Below are 24,555 nucleotides of genomic sequence, written 5' to 3'. Positions count from 1 at the left end.
CCTCTATGTATAATTGTAGACTTTTACGATGACACTGGAAAAATTTTAAAAATAAAAACATGTTCCAAATTCGAATAGCATCCTATTTTGTTTTCATAAAAATCCTTAAATTACTCTCGGATTTAAATTAAGAACTTTGTAATCGTTTCGCTGAAATCTTTTGAAATGCACATCTCTCGTGGAAATTGGGCAGTAAAGAGGTTTCTTTTAAGTCTTTCTTGTGGTTTGGCTTCTGGGTAGCCGTCTGTTTATTGGATCTATTGTGCATTTAATTCGGAACATCTTAAGCTCACAACATGAGCTTTTGCGAGTAAGAATTTTATGGAATACGATAGAACAGTTTTACATTAAAAGTAAAATACATATTTTTAAATTAACTAGTTAGTGTTCTCTATCACAGCATGACAGCATACAAAATAATCATAACATGACACATCAACCAACTGAACATATTGCCCCAATTAAGAGCGCGTTAAACAAACGAAATCACACGCTGTTTATACTAAATTAGTATCATTAAAACAAATCACCAGAATCGTATAACAGATGCCACAGGCCCCTATCTCCAGGGACGAGGGATTTATCAAACAAAATGTTTACACGTGTTTCGATTAATTAAGTCCCTTATCAACGTTCGTGAACGCAGCCCTTCCGTCCGCCATTTTTAATCAATTCCCGCGCTGTCAACGTGACAGCCGTGACGTCAATGACATTTCAATTTTTTTATACATATTTTTCGCGCCGAACTAGACATCGTGATTTGAATAAAACAAGAAAAATGTGCTAATAAATATTTATTAATAAAATGATATTGTTTCTGATTGTCATAAAAGCTTGTTTATTTTATGGTTCGACTATTATGAAGACGATTAATTAAAGTTATTATAATTGGCTAATTTCAATATTTTTTAAGTTTATCATAAATCTTTTGAACAAAAAAGATGTTGTAAGTAGTAAAAGGCACGGCCACTGTTACCTACCGAACAGAATTATTAACATCTAAGTACCTACTATCCTTTTAATTACGATGCTAATGTTAGTCTGTTTTTCATTATTTTCTCCTTTAATAGTAATTTAAGATTATAATGCAATTCGCAACCGAGGTGTACGTTGCTTACTGATGCAAATTTTTGTGAGGAAGGCTTTGGAGATGGACGTGTGGCGTGTGGCGTGGATGGATATAGTAGAAGAGGAACACCAAAGAAACGATGGATGGATTGTGTGAATGTCGATATGGCTAGAAATAAGTTTAACTACCTAGAGGACATAAAATAATTAGTAAAATCGAAGTAGCTAGTTTTTTTTTCAAACTAGAAAATTATCAGCCAAGCCCTGATATTAAAAATTAATAAATCAAAAAAATAAACAGCGAGTCACAGTACTAAAACCCCACCCAGCACATTATTATATTATTTTGCGCAATAAAATACATAATTAAAGTCAAATCTATGTTAATAGCACATTTTAGCATAACACCTGTTTAATTTCTATATGAATAAGTTTTTGCATATCTAACACAAATTATATCTATGATTCATTAATTTGTAATATTCATTTGACATCAAGTTTTTTTCTTACTGGCAATACCGCGGCCAATGTCAAAGAAAGGAGTTTTAAAGGGCTCGTGCCTTTTGCTTTCGTTAAAAAAAAAAACATTGCTTTTTAATTGGTATGATTACCACTCGTGTTCGCTAGACTTTTAGCAGTATTTGTAGCAATATATACACTATTAGATATCGTGTTAATGGCTCCTGAACAGTAATTAAACTTTTATGTAAGTACGGGAACAATTTTACTTTTAATGAGCGCTTAATTTATTATTTTATACGTTAGCTGTTAGTGTTTGTGCTTTCATTTTACTATTAATTAATAACTCTTTTTGTGCTATGTTTAATAATGATACTTAAACTTTTGTATTCAACGTTTTAGATTACACAAAACTTTCATCGAATACACTTCAAAACGAGACTCCGGTTACATCAAAGTTTTTTCCGACTGATTTACTCCTATAACATAAATAAAACGCGCCCAGCAATAATTAACAGCAAACGTAAATAATACAATAATATAAAATCAAGAGGCTGAACACCGATGCCTTTGTCTAAAAAATGGCCGATGTTTATATTAGTTCGCGCCTTTTTCAAGTGTCACTTTGCTTCACTCCGGCCAATGGAACAACACTATCATATATCAAACGCCGGAATTTTACAGTTAATGCTAGCATTGTCACTATCTTTTTAATTGAAAGCTTTTTTTAATGTTTTCGGCTTTTTTTCAATGGATTCCTTTTGACTTTTTACTCGCGGTAGTCATCGTATAAGATGTCGTTAATTTCGTCTAACAAAAGACTTCAAACAGTTTAATAGTCCGCCATGTTTGACATTCCATATGGCGCGAAGATAGTTGTCACATTTTTAGTTTTATGTTCCGGGTGAATTGGCGTCTGAAATATGCTCGGAGTGGTCTTTAGTTAATTATGTTTATGGTTTCTATGCTGATTTTTTAAGTCGTGAAGATGATTTTAATTTATGTTGTCATTTTCGCAGTAGGACTGATAACGGCAGGATGAGAGAACATGCTGCGCCGACAGCAAATATAATTAGATTAAGGGCAGGAGGATTGCAGGAGACATGAAGAGGTTTCGGCAGTAGAGGTTTTTTAAGACATCAAGGCGTTAAATGTTAAACATAGGTACGTACCTACCTATATGCACACTTAAAACTTCAATCACCATCATGCAACTTAGAGTATCCGCACAATGCAAACTCAGCAGTCAACAGTCGGCCTAAAGTTCCTCGATCTGGCAAAAATTGGCAATGGTTCAGATTCCAACTAAAAGTTTTCAGTCAGTCTGAAACCGGCTAAATACCTGATCTTGTTATGTGCGTATTACCATTCATCTTCATACTAACTAATGAGCCCAAACAAACTATCGGCCGACTAAAACCTTAGAAAGAGACCCAAAACAATACTCCTTACACATCAATAAGTTATCAAGGCACGTGCTTATTTACGGTAACAAGTGATCGTACAGTCAAGTTAAAGTTAGGCAGAACAATAAACCTTCAGTGCCGTTTGACAAGCGGGATATACGAGGCAATCATGAAGGAACTCTTTGTTAGGGCTTTGGTTAAGGGATTTGGCTGTTAAGTTATTAGTTATGTCAATCGGTAGTGAAATAAATTAGTTTAGAGTGGTGTCAGCTGATTTGGATGTGTTAGTGTAGTTTAAAAAGGTACAAATAATGCTTGATATAAGAGATCTTGATCAGAATCCTCGTAAATAGAAGTATTTTAATATACCTTCGTAGAAATACCAAATGAAATAATTTCTACTTATATTATAATTCAGGTTAGGCCTAGCCTAGGTTTTCAATTACCTACGCGATCTCTAACTTACCTACGCAAAACTTACCTATGTAATTTGACGGAGCCTATAGTACCTATGTACTAAATTAGAATAGCTTGGGTTTGAAGACAGTAAAAGAATTGGCATTTACTGAATATCTTCTGAAATTAAACCCCTTTGCAAAATTCTTCTGAATATTTTTTTTATTCAAAAACTATACACGAGTGTTCATCACTTCTGTACACTATTATTTCCACTTATCACTCTTAAACTCTTAAGTATACTGTATTAATCGAAAGAAAACAAAATCTACAAAGAAATAAGTATCCCGAAATCGGTGGCTCTCCCCATTTGGCCGCCACGTGTCAGCTTAGCGTTAAAAATCTATTAATTGCATTTTTTGTCAACTGCCAAAATTTCTGTGGTCGTAAAAATTAACAGATGGCAATACGAATGAGTAATGTAAGGGTTAAAAATAAACTTATAATTTATTATGTTGGTAGAAATCAGGTTTGAGTAGATTTAGTACTACTTGTATTTAGTGTTATGCGATGTTTTAGATGGGAAGATTGATATTATAAATTGCTTTGAAAAAAAATAAGTTGCAAATTAATTGCTTTGCATACATGTATTTAATAATCATTCTCTACTCTTTCTACTCTACTCATTTTTTACTATATTTTATTACGAATGTAGCTACCTACCGGAGTACCTGCAATACCTACCTATATATTATAGCCATATAAGAAAAGTTATACCTGTATTGCGTAGGTAATAACTTCCTCTATGCAATATAGAAAACGAAAAAGGTGATCCATACAAAACAAAAAAATTACACATGAAAAAATCCACTTGCCTTCTGAAGACATAGAATGAGTTCCATTCATATTTAACCTACGCCAAGTACAAGAGGATATAAATAAAAAAATAACAACAAAACATCAACGGACACACGATACTTCAGATCCTGCTTGACGCAAGTAAAAAATATACCGTATAACGGAACGGAATCGCGTCAAAAAATTGATTTATATCGCTCAAAACATTTTTGAAGCTTCGCCCATTCATTATTTTGAACGAAAAATGTCGAACAACGTTTAAAAAGTCAGGAATGTCATGTTAACTACTAATTAACCTAACTAATATGATGCCTAAAACGGAATGCGTTCGTTAGATGCCAAACATGGTTGGGCTTTTTTATTTTGTTCGCGAAGCTGAGGTATTTATGGTATTTCGTGTTTTGGTATGATTAATATTGTTTTGTGAATGGAAAATATGTAGGCGCTATCTAAATAAACATGCAGCGCTAATTCTTTGGAAGATAATATCTAATAACTCAGTGAATATGCATAAATAATTGTAATTGTCAAAACGGGAAACATGTCATCTAACAAAGATGATTTAAGAAAACCTGTAAATGCTAAAGAATATTCAAAAATGGAAGAAACAAATCTGAATCTAAATTAAATGCTAGGAAAGATATTTAGCGTTAATTCGGCTCGACTTTCCTAAACATACCTATGATATGGATTCCCGTAAAGTAACGATCGATTCTATCATTTAAAACTGTATCCATCAGAGCCAATCAGAGCACATTCTCATTCCATTTAAATTTAAAACTAGAACACCATCCAAACATGCACTCGAAAAAAAAAGTAGATCACCAAAGAGATTGCAAGCCTCCAAAAAGGTCCCAAATCGTCACGTAACATAAAACCTTATTGTGTTCATCATTTCCTTTGATCATCGCGTGATAATGCGGACTAGGGGCGTGTACACTACTTTTATTAAGTAGCTCTTTTCACGGCAATTGTGTACTCACAATATAGGGATTATAGAGAGATCAAGGACCCTTGCTATTGTGTTTTTGAAGGACCGACGGGTGTGCAGTATTTGGGTGTAAACTTTAATTTGCGAGCGAGTGGAATCGAGTGCTACTTGATGTTTCGGGTGTTCGGATATGTTTGATTAAACGGAGATTTCGCTAGAAATAGTTGCATTATGTAGTAGTTTAGTGAAGCGCTTTTAACTGTCAGAAATAGAGAAGGATGACTGAAAATTGGTTCACTGAACAGACTAGACTTATGTATAGGTAGCTATAACATAAAAAAGCCTGAGGAAAAAGGACAGATAGACAGTTTTCAATGCAGCTGCTTGGTAAAAGCCACATTCTTTAACAGAGTTTTGTATAGGTGTTGTCTAGGAAATTGAAAAGGCCAACCATATTCCTGAAACTAGCACCACCCCTGTTTACCCCAAACTGTTTAGAGGCGGAGCACAATTAATTAACCGATCATATCAATTCTAATACCGAGGGAGCGACAATACATAGCAGAACATAATCAAATACCAATTTATTCAAATCAAATAACTTTGCCCCTCCGAAGTCAGCCATTTGACGAAATGTGAATGCGCAGTATTTTAAACACAGTTAAGGCACTATCACCTAACTTCGTAGAGGCTTAGTTATTATAGCATACCAGCTTCTGCCAGTAATTTCAATTGAGTCCTGATATTTCACGCAAGTGGACAAAAAGAAGCCTATATGGTTGTCAGACATATTTAGGTATAGGCCTACCAAGTTTCGTTAAAATCAATCCTAATTATATCCACAGTATTTTTTTACGTGAAAGAGGAACAAACTTCCACATATCCCATTCACTAGTACATAAAATAAGTGATAGTATATTTACTTACCGATCTGATACATCGGTGCCTGTGTCAGGTCTTGGTCTTTTTGCCTGGAACAATACAGAATTATCATCAGTATCTAGAATGTTCCATTCAAAGTGACAAGCGATTATCATGCAGGATACTAGAAGTGCTTAGCAGTGTGAGAAGCAAGAATAGTGAAAAAATTGAATATAATGTCCTGAGGATCCCTAGGCTTTAAAATTTTTTGTTTAAAAATTATAATTAAAGAAAGAAATGCCAATTCTATCTTAGTTACAGTAATGGCAGAGAGAGACCATTTTCAGCTGTTAGCGCGGTAAGTATTCAGGTTTTTGTGAAAATATTCGGTTAAATTTTCTTTTATTCTAGTTAATCAATGTTATTTTAATGTTACAATATTTTAAATTGAATTTTTTTAAATATATATTTTGTATTGGATAAGTATCTTACGGCTTCTCTCGGTAGAAAACCACCATCACTTTATATTCAAACAAAAAATTAATATATTGCATGTGTCTACTATTAATCAATTTTAACTTTGAATGAATCATTCAAAACTATAACCACGAAGATTTAAAATTATATATTTTTAGAAACATCTCTTATCTGATTATCTATTTAAACAAACCTTTGACAGAATTGCCATAAACTTTCAAATTAACTTTATCATTGACAAAATCATAGATTTAAGTCGCGATAATACGCATATATGTATAGTTTTTAGCGATATTATCTTTAGGACCAGTCAATTTATTAGATTTGATATTAGATCTGGATCAATATATTTTACTCTGAGCTACCTTTTTCTACTGGTTGTAGGTCCTATTAGCCTACCCGGCTTTAAGTGTCAGAGTTAGAAGAATTTATCTGGCAGATACTTAAACTAAAATTTTTGTTGTCACAGGTCTCGAATAGCAATCATCTGCCTAGCCTTTTCCCAACTATGTTCGGGTTGGCCTCCAGTCTAACCAGACACACACAAGGAGCGACTGCCTATCTGCCCTCTTCAACCCAGGGTGTACCTAACTGGTTGACAGACTTACTGGCTTCTGAGTACCCGTAACGACTGCCGGGATCTACAATTTATCGTGCCTTCCGAAACACGGATCAATAGCCTGATGATAATCATCATCATCTCCCGAGCCTTTTCCTAACTATGTTGGGGTCGGCTTCCAGTCTAACCGGATTCAGCTGAGTACCAGTGTTTCACAAGGAGCGACTGCCTATCTGCCCTCCTCAACCCAGTTACCCGGGCAACCGCGCAAGACCGATGATAATGACGATGTAAATATTTTAAGATCCCCAAAATACTCATCACAATCATCACATTCCATTCCTTTAATCTCCAAAGGTTCTTAAGCGGCCCATTAATAGAATTTAATTCACTTGACAATAGTATTTACTGCGACATTTTTCACAAACATCTCTCGCCCTTCTCGGAACTACGTTGTGTGTAAACCAATGAAGAATGGCCAGTGTTGTTGTATGTGTGTCACGGGGATGTTGTACCAATTTAGACTGCCTTTAATGTCTTTTATTTACATTTAGATTGTAGTACAATATTAATTTTGTAGTAAGGCCCCTAGTTCTCCGAGAACATAAATATCAGTTTTCTTAAAACGGCTGTTCTTCACTATGAATTTTCATGTTCCATTTTGAAAGTAAACAGTTGTTTTAAGAAAAGCAGATGTTTACATAATCTGGGCAAATAGGTTTTAATACTTAAAAAAAAACACAATCTAAGATTAGGTAGGTACTGGCTAGAAAGACACATACATTCAGGCTGTATAAAAAAATGCTGAGTGTAAAAAAGTTAAATGTCATTTTGACAGCTGACAGAAAATCTGGAGGGAATATTTTGAATTTGGAATTATTCTCGGGTTTAGTAATAGATGACTTGCTCAATTTTTTGACCTAGTATTCAGTAGCAAATAATTTCTAAATCTTTGATGCTAATCAAAAAACAGGTAGCTTCTAATTAATAAATAATCAATTTGATTTGAAATGACGTATGTCGAATACCGCTACAAAACCAGAGACAACTTTTTATAATTTTTTATATAAGTAAAAAAATAAGGAAGAATATAGATTTAAAATACAGATAAAGATCTTGAAGTCAGTCAGTCTCGTATCTATAATTTTAAGCAACAAATTAGACATAATCACAAGTATTTCTACAATTTGGAATAATTTATTAAAACTACGTCAATGGGTAAATTAAAAAGCCAAATTCACTAGCATAACGGAAGAAAATAATTTATTATTGTAATTTTTAATTAATAGTCCATTAGAGAAAGACCAAGGATAAAAAATATAAATACTTAAATCAAAAATATAAACAACTGGCTTTTGGAAACTCCTTAGTATAATCATTTCCTTACATTTTATTGGAGTGATTTTACATTATTTTGAACAACAGAATAAAGTTTTTTAAAAATAATAATTATAATAGAAAAAAAGAACTTTTCCGTCGATGCAGTGAGTGATCTATAATTTATGCTAATACAACCTGATTGACCTACTGCCAGCCGCCGCTACTTTTATGCATTCCTAGTCTTATCTTCAAAATCTGTCATTGACATTTGCACTGATAACATCTAATATGATGATTTGATAATACTATAAAATCATTTATTAATTAAGACACGTTAAATCATGTGATTTTGTAATTTAGTGAAATCTGTGACCAGGCTTAGGCTAAACTTGGCCAAGATTAATTTCCATACTTTTCTCACGGCCTGATTGTTCTCAATAAGTTATCAATATGTTACATTTGTGTCATACCGCGACGCATTAAATAGTTGATCTAAATACCACTTTGACGAGAGATGTGGTGACATTTTGGCTGTTGCTCAGTGAAGTCAACTTCAGAAACGATATTATTTGACGCAAACTGTTTCGGAGATGTTCGGGTAGGCCAAAAGGTGTTAAACGTATTTTTTCAATAGCAGCTCAGAGTTCCAGACTCCCTTGTACCATCACCTATCGACTTACACCAGGAGACTTAATAAGACCAGAGTTAAGGCTTAAGAATAGCCTGGAGCTAGGAGTCTCGGAGAACCTCTGCCATTTCAAATCATCCTTGCAACTACGCAAGACTGCAATGATTGGCGAATTTTGAAACAGTGGATAACGAAAAATTCTGATTTCTAATGTTGATGATTTCTTTCCTAATCGAATATTGCACCAGATATGCGAATAGATCTTATCTTCTAATACTTGTACATATTTTAAACCTGTTCCTATAGGCCTATTTTTAAACGGTTTATTTTGGAAACGATTTAAAAGCCGTTATCTTGAGTTCTAATAAATCAAGCATAGGTACCGTTTATGTTGAAAAACATAATATTTTTAATAATTAATATTTTATTATCAGACTTTCACATTTACAAAAATAATAAAGGGGAATATATTAAAACTAAGCATCAAAAAATTCATCCGCATCGCTGCCCGATCGTGCCCAAAAGGCTGGCTGCATTGCAACGCTGGATGGCAATGCATATCCTTTGGCCGAAGTATAGGCCGGCCTTTTGGTCACGAGAGGACTAATATTAATTGTATTCATGACATAAAGCCGACCCCAACATAGTTGGAAAAAGGCCTGGAGGATGATGATGATTTATGACATAGTTACTATGTCGTACATGTGGTGTAATGTCAAATTGTCTTAGTTGACATCATAGACATAATATTAGTAAACAGGACTGCGCATATAAACCCAAAAAACGAGCCGAGTGAAACAGTTAGTACAGAGGCTGTCTGTCCCTTTCTAATAGGGTGACTATGAGATTAAGCTATGTGAGACAAATCCGAATTTGCTAAGATTATTAAACGCAGATTGGTATTGAAGTTTTAACTTACGCAGTTTGTGACCTTAAGATACTTATAAAGGCTTTTAATAATTAGCGGGAATTAGCAGTATAAAAGCAGGAAGATTCGAAGTGAAGACTGTTTTTTTTTGTATTTCTACTTCAAATATAGACTGCTGAGCCATTTATGTCGCCTTTCTTCATTTTTTGGGAAGCTATAACAATAGTACAACAGTTTTAAAATCCATCACCCATATTTTCACTCATTACAAGAATTCATGGGCACCCTAGTTGTTTGGTTTACGAAAATGTTATTATTAGGTAACCTGTGGAACGATATATTGCAACCACCATAGGATTCACTTTTACAAGTATAAACGCAACACTTTTTCACCATTTAAGTAGTTTAAATTGATTTAATACAAAAAATATAAACAAAATTTTAAATGCTGATTACGCGCCAAGAATGTTCAGGGTTACCGCTAGAAAATAAAAAAAAGCAAAATAAAAATTTATGTTGTTTATGTTTTAATAATAAATACGAATAAATTAATGCGATTGTTATTAATTTTTTGACTTACAATTGTTAAAATAAGATACAAATTTTATGTGATTCAATTGTTTTTTGGGAAGACAAAACTTTTGATCACAACATTTTTTTATGCTGGCAAGGTGTTAGAAAGAGACAAACAGCCTCCGTTCGAACTATCCCTCTCGGCTCGGATTTGCCTCTGTGTATTATGCAACCAATTTAGTACCTTATTGCGTTAGAATAGAGTTCATTTTCGTAAATATATATGTTGAGCGTGCGCAATCTTGTTTAGTAATATTATATCTATGGTTGACATTCATTCCAAAATTCAAAAAATATCTGAAAATCAGTAAGTATCCGTAACGCGCCTAACAACCAATGTAATGGTTAACCTAACGGTGAATAACTTTAACTAACCGAGATTCGAGATAAACCTCAAGTTATAAATAATAAACCTCTTAAATGTCGCCTCGTTAGATCAAGATTAAGTTAACAACATTAATAAAAACTGAACCGAATTTTCGGGTGACAGCAGCAATTATAGGGAGAAGCCTGTTTTACAAAATACTTGCTTGTATAGTTATTTAAGACTTATTTATTTAAATTATATGTAAAAATAAAAATGGTATGTTGCATGGCAAAACAGTCTCTTGTGCATATGCATGATTACCTTTGCTGTATGGTGCATATGCATGAGAGTATAACAACATGAATTCAAGCTTCGATTTATTGTCTCGCGGAATTAAAGCTACACATTTTTCCTAATCCTAACATTTTTTTACAATAGATTTCAATCCAGAATCCATCTATTTCCGCAAAGTAACGCCTAATTCCATAATATCTTAAGCTATTTGATATATTTTTAACTTTTCTTAGCAAAGTCGCAGTTTTTAGACTTGGAAATTTATTTCAGATGCATTAATTTTTAGTAATTAAGAAATCTTGATAGCTTTGTTCACAATTTTGCAATAATTTCCTAACAAGCAGCTTACATAAATTGTCATAAAATTAATATCTAACATTTAACAATAACGGTTCAAACCGGTTAAGTTAGTAACATAAGCAGGATGGGATATAATAATCTTGGAAGATAATCGTATGTTTCACCCTACTCGAGACTTTAGGCGCCATATTGTCTAAATGATATACGGTTTTTTGTCCTACACTTATAGATGGTGACAAAAGTGCCTTCACGTAACTCTTATAGCCTCATGATCGCCTGGTAGTTTTAGTACAAAACGTACTTGGGTACTTAATTTTAATTAATTACCTCATTAAACAAGTACACATTCTTAACTGTTGTTTTGTTTGGACCTTGTGTCTTTTATTACCTATTTGAAGTTTTAGTTTTAACCAAATAAAAGATTATGATAACTAAAAAAATAGGAAAAGGATTGTGATTTTCTATATATTGCTGCTGAAAAATTTTCGTACAGAGAGTTTTACTGCTCCATGTTCCATGGCCATTCCCAATATTCTAACTATCCGTTCTTTGCTTACTAGAGATAGGTATTTGAAAACGTATAAATATTTCTTTTAAACTCCTACTCCAAATAATTAAACTTCTTACAAAACCTAATGACTGGGCAATCCCTCAAGCTACCAGGACCACAGCGCTGGAAGGAGGTATCGTGTGAGAAAGGGCGTAAATCAGCGGGCGCATTCCTCTCGAGGTGTGAGGCCGCCCGATCTCCCGATAACTCGGGCTAATTTATACGTTTTACGCGGCGACAACGCGCCTGAACCGATGGTCTGGTACAGGCTGAGTCAGTTTGGATTTAGAATTTATTTTTGTGTGTTAATTTGGTGTAAGTTGTGTAGATTGATAGTTTTTGTGTAAAATATAGTTTTTCATTTAGTTTGACAGATTTTTTTCAAAGAAATAATATTTTTAACCGACTTTCCAGAAATGCAGTAGGTACCTAGTTATCAATTCGGAAGTATGGAGGTATTTTACTCGAAAAGTAACTATGTTTTTTTTTTTGTGATAAAATATAGCCAAAAACAACTTGTTATGTATTAATGTAGCTGGTGTTAACAAAGAAACATTAAATGCACCTATTATTTTAATGACTATTCTAGTAAATAAGCAGTATTTAAAGGCGCGGCTAATAACATAAAATGTCATCAATCAAATCAGTAAGTACGATAAGTACAAGATCGTGTTCGTGATAGTGCGAAACATTAACATTATTTATGGTAATTCTTATTTATGACTTAACCTATGTACTCTATAAAATACCTTGTGACTATCAACTTATTCATCCATATATAGAACTAAGCTAAGAAAAAAATAAGTTAAGTAATTTAACTTATTTTGTTTTTTTTATTTATTAGGGAAGTATTTAATCTGTAATTTTAGGGGCTTTTAGTCACCATAAAACCATACCAGCCCGTAATAACCTAATACAAGTATTGCTTCTAAATATCTTACGATTATAATTTTGGTGTGTCAAAACCTCCAAACGACACGTCCCGAATAACACATAACACGCGGCGAAAAATACAACACGCTGTATCCTAAACAAGGATCAGGACAAAACGCTTCTTTATTTAAACGTAATTCGTTTATTGTTTTATCTGTATGCATATTTACGAGCGGCCACGACTCGCCTCGCTCCCGCACCGTAACGTATAAATTATAAAATTTATCGGCCAACCAATTTTACGTTTTATCTCCGATAACAACCGATATTGCCGATTATTAATAAGATGACGATGATTTTTAGGGTTTCGTACCCAAAGGGTACAACGGGACCCTATTGTTTTTTCGCTCCTCTGTCCGTCCGTCCGTCTGTACCCAGGCTGTATCTCATGAACCGTGATAGTTAGAGAGTTGAAATTTTCACAGATGACGTATTTTTATTGCCGCTATATCAACAAATACTGAATACTAGAATAAAATAAATATTTTGGGGGGCTCCCATACATCAAACGTGCCTTTTTTGCTAATATTTGTTCGATATCGATAACGGCAACAGGTAGATGCGGTTTTATAAATAATGGTACGAAACCTTTCGTGCGCGAGTCCGACTCGCACTTGGCCGGCTTTTTTCCGAGTTGTCGCGTGAACTGTCAATTTTTAATAGTGATTTATTTTTTAAGTTTTTCATTGTTTATTGTTTGGTTATCGTCATTTGTTTTATGTTTAATGTTTGAGCTTTGAATAGGGAACGATGTGATGATTAATATTTCTTTATTGTCCCTATCATTATTTTTGTATTTTTATTTATTGCAATTGTGTGTAAAATGTTGCGGGGTACCTAATGTCCGCAAGATACAATTTATAGAATCAAAAATTCTGTGAAATCTGTCAATATTGTCTTAGAATTTTTAAATAATTTATAGGAATTTTGAATAAGAGATTGTTGATTTCGTCAAGTATAAACGATTAGCGTTTTTAAATAAATAGCTTAGTTTCACATCATCCATAGTCTTAACTCACCCGCTTGGTAGTTACTTTACAGTATGTAAAAAACTATGTTTAACGAATAAATTACAACATACATACATATAAAAATCGAGAGAGTCAAAACTAGAGATAAGTTGATAATAACCCAAACTAATTTCGTAACAATTTAATTCACGAATTCAAGTAAAAATGCAGATCTTCCTCATTCCCAAAAATTCCACGAATATCTCACATCTCAAAGTAAGTCCGAATTCGATTAAATAAACAAAATGGAGTTAAGCCCAATCGATATAAAGCGCGGGAACTTACAAGTTGTATCGAGAAAGACATCTCGGTCGATAAATCGCGCCATGTTCGGCTATCAACTCGGACAAATTTGTTTTTATTGCTGTTATCTCTGGGTGGCTTTAGTTTTCCTTGCCTTTGCCTTCTATTTGTTTCTTTGTTATAGTATTTTATGTGAACGTGTTATAGGTTAAAAAAATGTCCATTGAATTAATAATATCTCTATTATTTCGTAGTCGATTCATTTTTGTTTCGAACAGCCATCGATTTGTTTTAAGAACAACCGTCGTTTGCTATAAGTGTTCCCTATTTGAAACTTGACATTTTACAAATTTGAATTTCGACTACAGTCATTCGAATGATTCGAGAAATACCGCCCAGCTTGCTTCAAAGCAACAAAACGCAGTATCTACTGGTTACACGAGACTAATAGACTTATTAAAACTTCCCAGACAGTACCGCGAAATCATTCCGCTCCTCCGTACGTAGCCTAATCATCAAGCAATAAGGCATTGTTACGCGCTAATCTTCATCGCATACCAAAATTAAACGATCAACCATCATGTAAGCCAATACCGCCTCCAAGTTATGAGAGCCTGGTATCAGGTGGCTAACGATCCTCTGTCCCGTAGGTACGTTACGACTTTTTAATGGTCCCCATGAATGGGTAACATGAGATCTGACGCCTCACCATGCTATACCACTTGGAAAACATAAACAGTTTTGTACAATGAGCACAATAAAATTTGGTTTTAGTTACGCTGGACAGATAACGCGACGAGTATATCCATCATGGCGGCTTGTGCCATAAAGTTCGTCGTGTCACTTGGATTGTTTTAATTTCATGTTGTGACATAGATTGGGAAAAGGTAAATCTGTTTTCACATATCTTGTGAGATCGATCTTTGAAGAATTTGAAATGCCACGAGCGATAGTTGTTACGGCTGATGTGTGGTCAGTTCTAATTTATTTACTTCGTCTGGTAAATTACCAAGATGCAGTCATGTGTAGGTGATGAATCTATGCTTCTAATATTTGGTCTTCTTTTGTCAGCAGAATAAGTTTCAGTTTGAAGTTTTCAAGGCAAAAGAATTTCATGCAAGCGTCAAATTAGGAGGCCATTCCGTGCAAACATACTGAGTTAGCAAGCTAAAACTAAATAAAACAAACTAGTATATTGTGCAGTGCATTGTTGTGCGCTTATACAGAGTGCATTTCGTGACAAGTATACAATATTTTTCAAATCGTACGAACTTTAAAAAACTATGTTTTCTACTGAAGTATCTATTTACAGTGAGGATTTCCAAAAATAATTTAATTATTGTTTTTTTTTCTGTTGGAAGGTTTGAAACCAAACTCTTTGGTTATCAGGATCTCAGGTCAAAATGGCGGCAACTATTATGCGGAAATGGAAATCCTCACAGGTCGTACGTTTGGTTATCAGAATGCATCTGACCTTTGGCTCTGCGTGGTCCAAGCTGCAGCGTGGGGAGGCACCCCCTCCGAGGTAGCTACACGGCATCAGGGTCACCATTATTTACCCTCGCGGTAATGTCACACACAATGTCACTTTGACAGTTCTTTTGGCGGTAAAAAGTTTTTGTGCTGTCATTTTGCGCTTACGGTTCTGTTTTTGAATGGTACACTTTGTCTTTGGTAGGCTGTTTGATTTTGATTTCACAATCCATAGCTTTGAAAACCTAGGGAAGAAAATCATAGTAAATCTCCAGAAACATTCTACATGAATTTCAAATAATTATTGTACAAAATCTTGTTATTTAAGTTGTGTGTGATGTTTCCCAAACAATACAAAAACGTTAGGTAGTCCCCATCATGTGAAGGCCACACGCCAAAAAGTCATAACCAATTATAACGCTTCGTCGGTAGCTAGTTATCGAAAGCCACTTAGTCATCGCCCTACGGTGGTCGAAATAAAAATATATTGAAAAACAAAAATAAAAAAAATTACACGCATGCCGGACGGACCACCCACGAGGTAATGTCAAACGCTGAACGGCCATGTTCATCAAGTTGTCAAATTGAGTTTGACATAATTGTGAACGAGCCTTTTTTGTAGAACCTCATCTGTATGTTGATAATCTGTGGCTTCTGGTTATGTGAATAGATACTTTAGAATACCTACCAATAGTTTTTATATCAACAGGTATTTAGTATTCGTTAAGAATGTCTAAACATAACCTTTGCAGCTAAAGTATGAAAAAGAAAATTGGGTTAAATGGAACTTAATGACTACCTACAAATGATTTGTTAAGAGCTAGTGCGACTCTCCTTATGTAAATTATGCGCTTCTTCATTTATCTTGTGCGCTATTTAGGTGCGAAACAAAGGAAAATATCATAACATCAAAATAAAGTCCGAAATCGCTAATCAATCACTGCTGTCAACAGATCAGCCCCAATCGATCTCTAATTGGGTCATCAGTCTGTAGCCTATTTTAGATGATAACGTATTATAGTTTGCTCTTTTTTAATACGAGTAACTCATATCTCAATTTATTTTGCTGCCAAATTAAACTTTTTTGCAGTCGAGTGTCTTGAAAAGTTGTTAAGTTGAAAAAAATGTGGTTTATATCTATTATTTCCCTATAACTAAATACCTTCCTCATTCCGATTTAACAGAAACAGTTAAATCCTAATTTTCATCAAAACCACATCAAAACATTACCTAAGTACATAAAATTTTAATCTCAAGCAAAGTCGCGGGCGGTCATTAGCGTAAAAATAAAATATTATGAGTCAAGTGTGTTCCTATCACCAGGGGGCTGAACAGTAGCGTAACCTCACTGCGTGAAACGAAACGCCAGGGTGGCCAACGTCATCATAAAATATAGAAGGAAGGTCCTTCGAAATTCCTCATTTGAATTCAAATTGCTTCTGTTTTTGTTTTGGTAGCTCTTACAATGTATGTAAGAGGTCAGCATTGGTTAAGGTTTTAATGAGGGAGTACCTATTTTCTTATGTAATTTTAAGATACCTTAGAATGGAATTTGTGGCTTATTTTCTACTGAAATTCAAAAGGTCTGCCTGATACTAAAAAATATGAATAATATGGAGCCTTATGATAAAACCATAACTGCATGGAAGTATATTGGTGTTGAAACCATTGCTATCAAAATATTACAAGCAGTTCTAACCATGTCAAAAGAAAACTGTGTTTTTTCTATCTATCATGTGTCATACTAAACTTATCATTACCCACCATCGTTGACAGCCGATCCCCGTGTATTTCTGTTCCAATATTTATGTTATTGATTTAATTGATTATTAAATACGTTCTAACAGCCTAAATAGTCGTAATGTCCTAAATTTAATGGACTCCATGGCCTGCCCACAAGTGGCCTTTGCCTCTTCGCGACGGGGGGTTAACGCTTCCACGGAAACGTCAAACTGCTTTTCCATTACTTACAACGTTATATTCTGCATCTTATCTAGCCTCTATCACTACTACATAGAGTTCAAATTGGATTGATGACAAGCTTATACTAACTTTGTGACAAATTTAAACTGTGACATTCGGAAAAATGAGCTATGATCCTTATTGTAAAGAATTACAGTCGAAATTGAAATGAGAATCGGTTTCACAGCAGCAAATACGTGTGGAATACATCAATTATAAAGATTTAAATATGGAAGAGAATATTTTTATTGGCGATTAAAATAGTTTTTATTATTGACAATGACCCAAGGAGAATTTAATTGGAAGCATAGACAATTCCTTCGCGCTATAATCTGTATGGGGTAGGGAACGGTAGCGGGGTCTATAAATTATAAGAAACTGATAAAAAAACTATATGAACAATAATTAAACTTCCAAAAAATATAGATTTTTTGTTAGACTAGTAAAGAAGAGTGAATTGAACACTGTTGTAAAAAATATTGAAATGGTTTACAAATTAGGCAACATACGTAAAAGAAAGATTTAAATAATGAAAAATAGATAGGTAAGTATCTATCTAATCAAAGATTATGGTAAGATTCCAGAGACAATATACTTCGAGCTTTCATCTTACCATCATCTTACCTACTTCAAATCTATGAATAAGCATACGGTTCCAATTTCAAACAAAAATGCTATCTTCAAATTAAGAATGTAACGTGTTACCAAGTTCAAATTAGGAATAACAATACATCAAACAACCACGTCAACTGATCAACAAAACACTGTCTATTCGATTCGAATATTCAAATCGATACAACTATAAAAAACTTTATGAATATTCATGTATCGAATAAAACTGGCAAGAACACACTGACGGCCGTGCTCTGTCAGATCGAGCACTCGAATCGATTATGTGAAGCTGTTTACGGTCGAATTAAAATCAATTGCTTGTATCGCAACCAAGGAATGAAGTCCCGTTTAGGCAGATTTAGTGAGATTAGTATCGATTTGCTCTAATCGAGAATCGGTTGATTATTTGAATATTTTAAACAATAGAGGGTGAATTATTGTTTGTTAGTTTATTTGCTGACTTTGGATGGAAACATTCCTATGAAACCAGTATAAGTGAATATCTAAATTCCAAATCAACGAGGGTCCAAAATGCATATAAGATAAGGTATTTCAAATACCTACTACAATTAAATGCCTAGAAGTCGCTGTTAATAATAAAACTTTAAATCCAGTTTCAAATTAACGAAATAGGGCTAAAATAAATATTTATCGAATTAAGAACTATTCAATTAAATAAAGTAGATAAGGAAGTATTTGGCTAGCTAACATTTTAACATACGAATTCCCATCACTGTCTTTCGAACAACCACAAAACATTCTGCTATCTTTAAAAACGACATTTTTATACACAAACACACATTATTGTTGGTCGTAGCATGTAAACATAAATATAACAAGCATACTACATGTTTCTATACGACAAGTACCAAGCCCTAAAGATCGGCCCGACCGGTCCGACTCGATAACATCGACAGCTCGAATATTAGGCATAAATTAATCGATTATAATCGACTACGTTGAGGCAAAGGGATTTTTAGTAATTTGGAATAATGTCCATGAATTCCTTCCGCGAAATTATAGCCAATCATTACTTCTATACAAATACAATAAAAGGGATTTTTAAAAATGTATCTGTCCCTATAAAGACTTCAAAACTACTGAACCAATTTGAAAAATTATGTCACTGCTTGAAAGCTGAAGTATTCCCAAGAAACATAGGCTATATTTTATCTCGTTAGGGGCAGAGTTTCCGAAGCCAACCCCAACATAGTTGGGACAAAGGCTAGGAGGATGATGATGATGAGGAGCGGGAAAACGGCTAAGTAGTATTAAGAGTGAGTGTGTGTACGAAAAGTCATGTCTAAGTTCCTACTTATTACTTAGTGTATTTTTATAGTAATGACGTTGTTCAAAATTAATTGATTGATAAGAAAATTTGCTGATTCAGTACATTAATTGACGTTCTTTGTTATTTGAGAAGTAGGTAAATTCTAGATTTTTAATGTTATTGTTTACTGGGATATTTAAATATAAGTTATTATGTAACCTGTTGATTGAATTTTCAAATCTTGATCTTTCAAAAGAAAACTTCTATTTAAAAAAATTAAAGTATTATGTTCAAAAATGCGCTTAACCTAGTTAAGTTACCAAATCTTCTGCAGCTCGGTTATTCCTTAAAAAATATATTAATAAGGTACGACAACGATTAAGTACGACAATTCTACTCTCATTTAATCAGTGTTACCAATGATCATTATTTACCAAACAATATGATTATTGGCAATACTTTCGAAAAACGTTCCAGTTGACAAACTTCATTTCCATATTATAATTTTGGAGCTGAAATCACCAATTGAATGCAATAATGATACGCCTCGTTATTTTTTATTTCAATAAACAGAAGTTTTTTGTACTGATAACCATCATTTGTATGTATTATGTTTGTCATTGGTGCCGGGTCAATCTGAGATTGTCATTTTGAAGTTGGTAACAAATTATAAGTGAAAGAACGGAATGCAATGCATATTGTTATAATGAAAGGTCGTAAAGGTAAATAATTAAATATTTTTCAGGATTATTTGGTTAATATTTAAGTAATTGATATGAGCTCAAAATTGTTTCAGCAACAAAGCTCAAACATTTAGGTAGTTAAGTATACCTTAGCACGATTAAAAATCATCCTCCGAGCCTTTTTCCCAACTATATTGGGGTCGGCTTCCAGTCTAACCGGATGTAGCTGAGTACCAGTGCTTTACAAGGAGCGACTGCCCTATTCGACCCCCTCAACCCAGTTACCCGGGCAACCCAATACCCCTTGGTTAGGCAGGTTTCAGACATCCTGGCTTCTGACTACCCGTAACGACTGCTAAGGATGTTCAATGACAGCCAAACAATAAGTTACCTACACGTTACGTCAGATACTTAAGCATTCTTTGTAGATGCTGATTACTTACTGCAAAGCAAATCTCAGTACCTACTACCATGTCTTCGTCAGAGATTTCCTACGTAATCACTTGCTGGGTCAGGTGGGTGCACGTATGTCAAATAAATAAATAAAAATAAATATGCAACGGTGCATTCAGACAAACGATGGCCATAACAATGTGTGCGTCACAAACTGTTTTTTGTTAATAAACTGTGAATAGTTATTTGGAAATAAGTAGAAAAAACCTACAAGTACCTATCATAATAGAAAAATTAAAAGTTTAATATGAAGATAAGTAACTAAAAAAAGGACAGTTTCAGATAGCTCGTTAAGTATCTTTCGTAGGTAGGTATGTATTTCTTACGGGACATTGGCGAAATTTCGGGAGTAAGCTAGACCGTAAGAATATATTTTTTTCCTATTTTGGATATAGTCTAAGAAGTGACGCATTTCAGTTATCAATTGTAAGAAGCACCGTAACTTCCTTGTTGCGGAAAAATATATGCGGTTTTAAAACTCAATAGTTCAACTGATTCATTTAAAAGTCTGCATTTTAAGTAACTTCCACATTATGTAAATATTTTTAAATATTCTCACAGTTTAATATTCTATCCTTAGACATTATTTTTCTCAAGTTTAAACTCTATTTACATTTTACAGCCTAAATAACTAAATAAACCGAGGTCAATCCCACGGATATTTTTTCAACCAGATCCTGATTCTAATTAATCGAATGTATCTATCTAACTTTATGATTATTAAAATCAGCGTGCGAATAATCTAGCCTTTTTGCATCCAATATGGCTGCCTTATATAGCGTGTGAATAAAAACCGGCCAAGTGCGAGTCGGACTCGCGCACGATGGGTTCCGTACCATTAAGTATTTAAAATGAGCAAAAAAAATACGTTTGTTGTATGATTGGGAGCCCCCAAAATATTTACTTTATTCTAGTTTTAGTATTTGTTGTTATAGCGGCAACAGAAATACATCATCTGTGAAAATTTTATCTCTCTACCTATCACGGTTCATGAAATACAGCCTGGTGACAGACGAACGGACGGACGGACAGAGGAGCGAAAACAATAGGGTCCCGTGGATACGGAACCTTAATGAAACATTCATATTGCGGTCAGATTTTGGTCAAAATAGACATGCATGGGAAGATTGACAGATAATCGTCATTTGTGGTCAATTTTCCGATTGAATTGATCAGTGATTGGCTACCGATACTTGGATGTCAAAGTCAAGTACCAAGGTCACATGACAACGAAGAGGTTTTTTATTCGCTGTGTCAGCGCTTTTAAAAATACATTTGAATTGTTGAATGAATTTTGTCGTAATGACGTACTTTGTGTTTACTTGTAAAACACATTTTTTTGTTGTTGTGTGAAACTTATGTAAGTACGTATTCGTACAAGATTTTCATACCCCCTTTACAATTTTTTTTAATAGTAGTTTGCTTGCAACTTTTCCGTGTATCCCTACTCTCTACTAATATTATAAATGCGAAAGTAACTCTGTCTGTCTGTTACGCTTTCACGTCTAAACCACTGAACTGATTTTAATAAAATTTGGTACAGAGATACAGTTGACCTTGAGAAAGAACATACATAAGATAGTCGAGCGGAAGCTAAGTAGTTAGACATAATGATGAAAATGGTATATCAAAGTTACAAATGAAGGTACCAGTACTAGGTACTTATATGCATTTCAAGACTGTCAAAAGCGGTCATATTCTAACCACATACAAGTTTTTACACCTAGCTCATAAAAGTCATACTGAATTAAAATAAACATTAGTAGGTACCTGTTTTTGCAAAGCTACTCCTAACGTGGTTATTACATGTAAAAATAATACCCAGATATTTTTTAAAAAGACTACTCTTCTTAGTACTAAATTGTACTGAAAGTATTAATAATACAAAATAACCCGATTATTAAAAAGATAACATTAATAAAAGCAATATAATACTTACTCCCCATTGATGACAACTGATATTAAAAATGTCTACTATTTACCCAAATAAGCCTTTTCTGTCAGAAAAAAAAAAAATATTTTATTTCATAACATGTCATCATAGGCATTATTTCGACTCATTTATTATTTACACTCCAATAAATGGACAAAATAATATCTTAAAATAAATTATTCTGTATAGACATAATAAAAGTAGAGTTAAAATTATATTTTTATTGCTTTTTTATAGGCTCGGCAAAGTACGGGAATAGGTTATGGTAGGTATTTTCTTTTTTTATGATGCGATGTGTATCTCGAAAATGTTGTAACAACCTCTTTATTATTGCTCAGGATATTAAAGCTCTGCGTGTTTATGTCGCCCTAGTAGTAATTCAATAACTACGTGTAAAATAATCATTTAGATAAATTAAATTAAATTATGCTCATGTGATTCCTGTTGAGGAATTTAGACATGTTTTAATTGTTTTTTTTTTTATATTATGTAAGGTAATAATATGTCTTACATATGTTACCTATCGTATCTTTTAAAATTCAATTACTACCGAATTATACTTTAGTTAAAATTGTATTTTGGGCCGAATCTTATTCAAGTGTATTGGTGACTTTAAAAAAGCCTTCAAAGCTTCACAATCTTCAATGATAAAAATACTCATCATTGAACAACTCTACATACCTATACCAAAATCATTACATTAAAAATACCTAAAAAAACGTAATAAAAATACAGCATACATTGGCAACGTACACGAAAATTCTTTTCCCAACGAAATGCCAACGATATCTCCTTCCCATTCTATCTCGGTGGATCCGTTAATATTCCCTAACAATTTGACAGCTGGTTCATCTTTCTGTCTCGGTCGATCGCCCCGCCCCCCGGACACGCCCCTTCCGTACCAGAATGGAATATCTGGTAATGGAACAATAGAATTGGGTAGAAGGGACTTTTGGATGGTACAGAATGGAGGGTGTACCTTTTTATCCTGTGCATATTTGTTGTTTGGGATGATATCCGGATGTTTTTTTGCTCATTTTTTTGTTTGTATGTAAAATAATTGCAAGCTGCTAAATAAAACTGGTTTACTTACTAGATTATTTTTAGATTTGCCATCTTTTAATATGGGGTAGGCCCCGGGAGAGATGGCGGGACGACCTTGACGCTTACAACCCTGATTGGTGGCAACACTCGAAAGATCGAGAGGCGTGGAGACAAAATGGGGAGGCCTTTGCCTAGCAGTGGGAAAATTCAGGCTAAAATCGCAATATAGGCTGCAGAAGGCCAGCAATGATAAATGGGTGCGCTTTGACCAAGAAAGGGATTATCGTTGCTGAGGCCTACGTTCACCAGTGGACGACAATATTCTGATAGGATGATGATGATGAGACTTGCATGTTGTTACTCGAAAAGAAGGCAAATATGCGCGGAATAATCGTGCTTGCTATTAATGGGACTGTCTTACTAGAAATATATTAATTCCTTACTGAAACTAAATTCGTCCGCGTCTCTATTTGTAGAGAGATTACGTAACGGATCGATCAAATACGTTCTTAATAAACTGCAAGCCTAGAATACAGATATTTCTGTTTTTTTTTGGGAACTGAAAGAACTGAATCTTGAATGACATTTGGTACAATTTAGAACATTGAAAAGGTTTCACTACTCGTGCAACTTAAGATTTACAAGCGATGCCAATTTTTACTATTTATTTTAAAAATAATTTCTGACCCTCTCAACTAAACCAAGGACCTGCCTACGGCCATCAATCTAAAATTAAATAAACATGAACTCAGAGATCAGAATTTGCAAGCCAACACAAAACAATCATGGCGGCGCCAGCAATGTTCGATTTCCATTATTATTTCTGACATTCAAAACCGTAACAATAGAACTAAATCTTATAAGGCTCGATTGATTTATCGATATTGATATTCTGTATCGATTTGCTCAGTAATCGTGTAGGAAAGCCATTCGAGTTTGCTTGTCCTAGACTGTTGTCTCCCGAAATGGACTAGGGCGCCATAGGTTGGTAGAGGATTAATATTACTGTGGTATGTAGGCGTCTAGTGTCACAATCAATGTATTTAAATAATATATCGCTCGCTTCTCCCGAAGGATTAGGCTA

General features: G+C 34.0%; 1 protein-coding gene across 3 annotated transcripts in view; it reads right to left on the bottom strand.

Annotated features, from left to right (window-relative positions):
• LOC110379936 (eyes absent homolog 2) overlaps positions 1-24,555 on the bottom strand; it is a 49,702-nt gene that overhangs the window by 11,014 nt on the left and 14,133 nt on the right. For 2 of the 3 annotated variants that reach the window (XM_064041402.1, XM_064041403.1), the window contains exons 2-3: positions 15,516-15,759; positions 6,046-6,089 (exon numbers count right to left, since the gene is read on the bottom strand). In XM_064041402.1, the coding sequence (XP_063897472.1) occupies positions 6,046-6,089; positions 15,516-15,593 (122 nt within the window). In that variant the 5' untranslated portion in view covers positions 15,594-15,759. The remainder of the gene's footprint in view (positions 1-6,045; positions 6,090-15,515; positions 15,760-24,555) is intronic. The other variant, XM_064041404.1, reaches the window with a different exon arrangement.

The sequence above is a fragment of the Helicoverpa armigera genome, chromosome 25, assembly GCF_030705265.1.
Source record: "Helicoverpa armigera isolate CAAS_96S chromosome 25, ASM3070526v1, whole genome shotgun sequence".
NCBI classification, from domain to species: domain Eukaryota; kingdom Metazoa; phylum Arthropoda; class Insecta; order Lepidoptera; family Noctuidae; genus Helicoverpa; species Helicoverpa armigera.
Note: the sequence above shows the minus strand (reverse complement) of the source record. Positions and strands in the feature narration are given on the sequence as shown.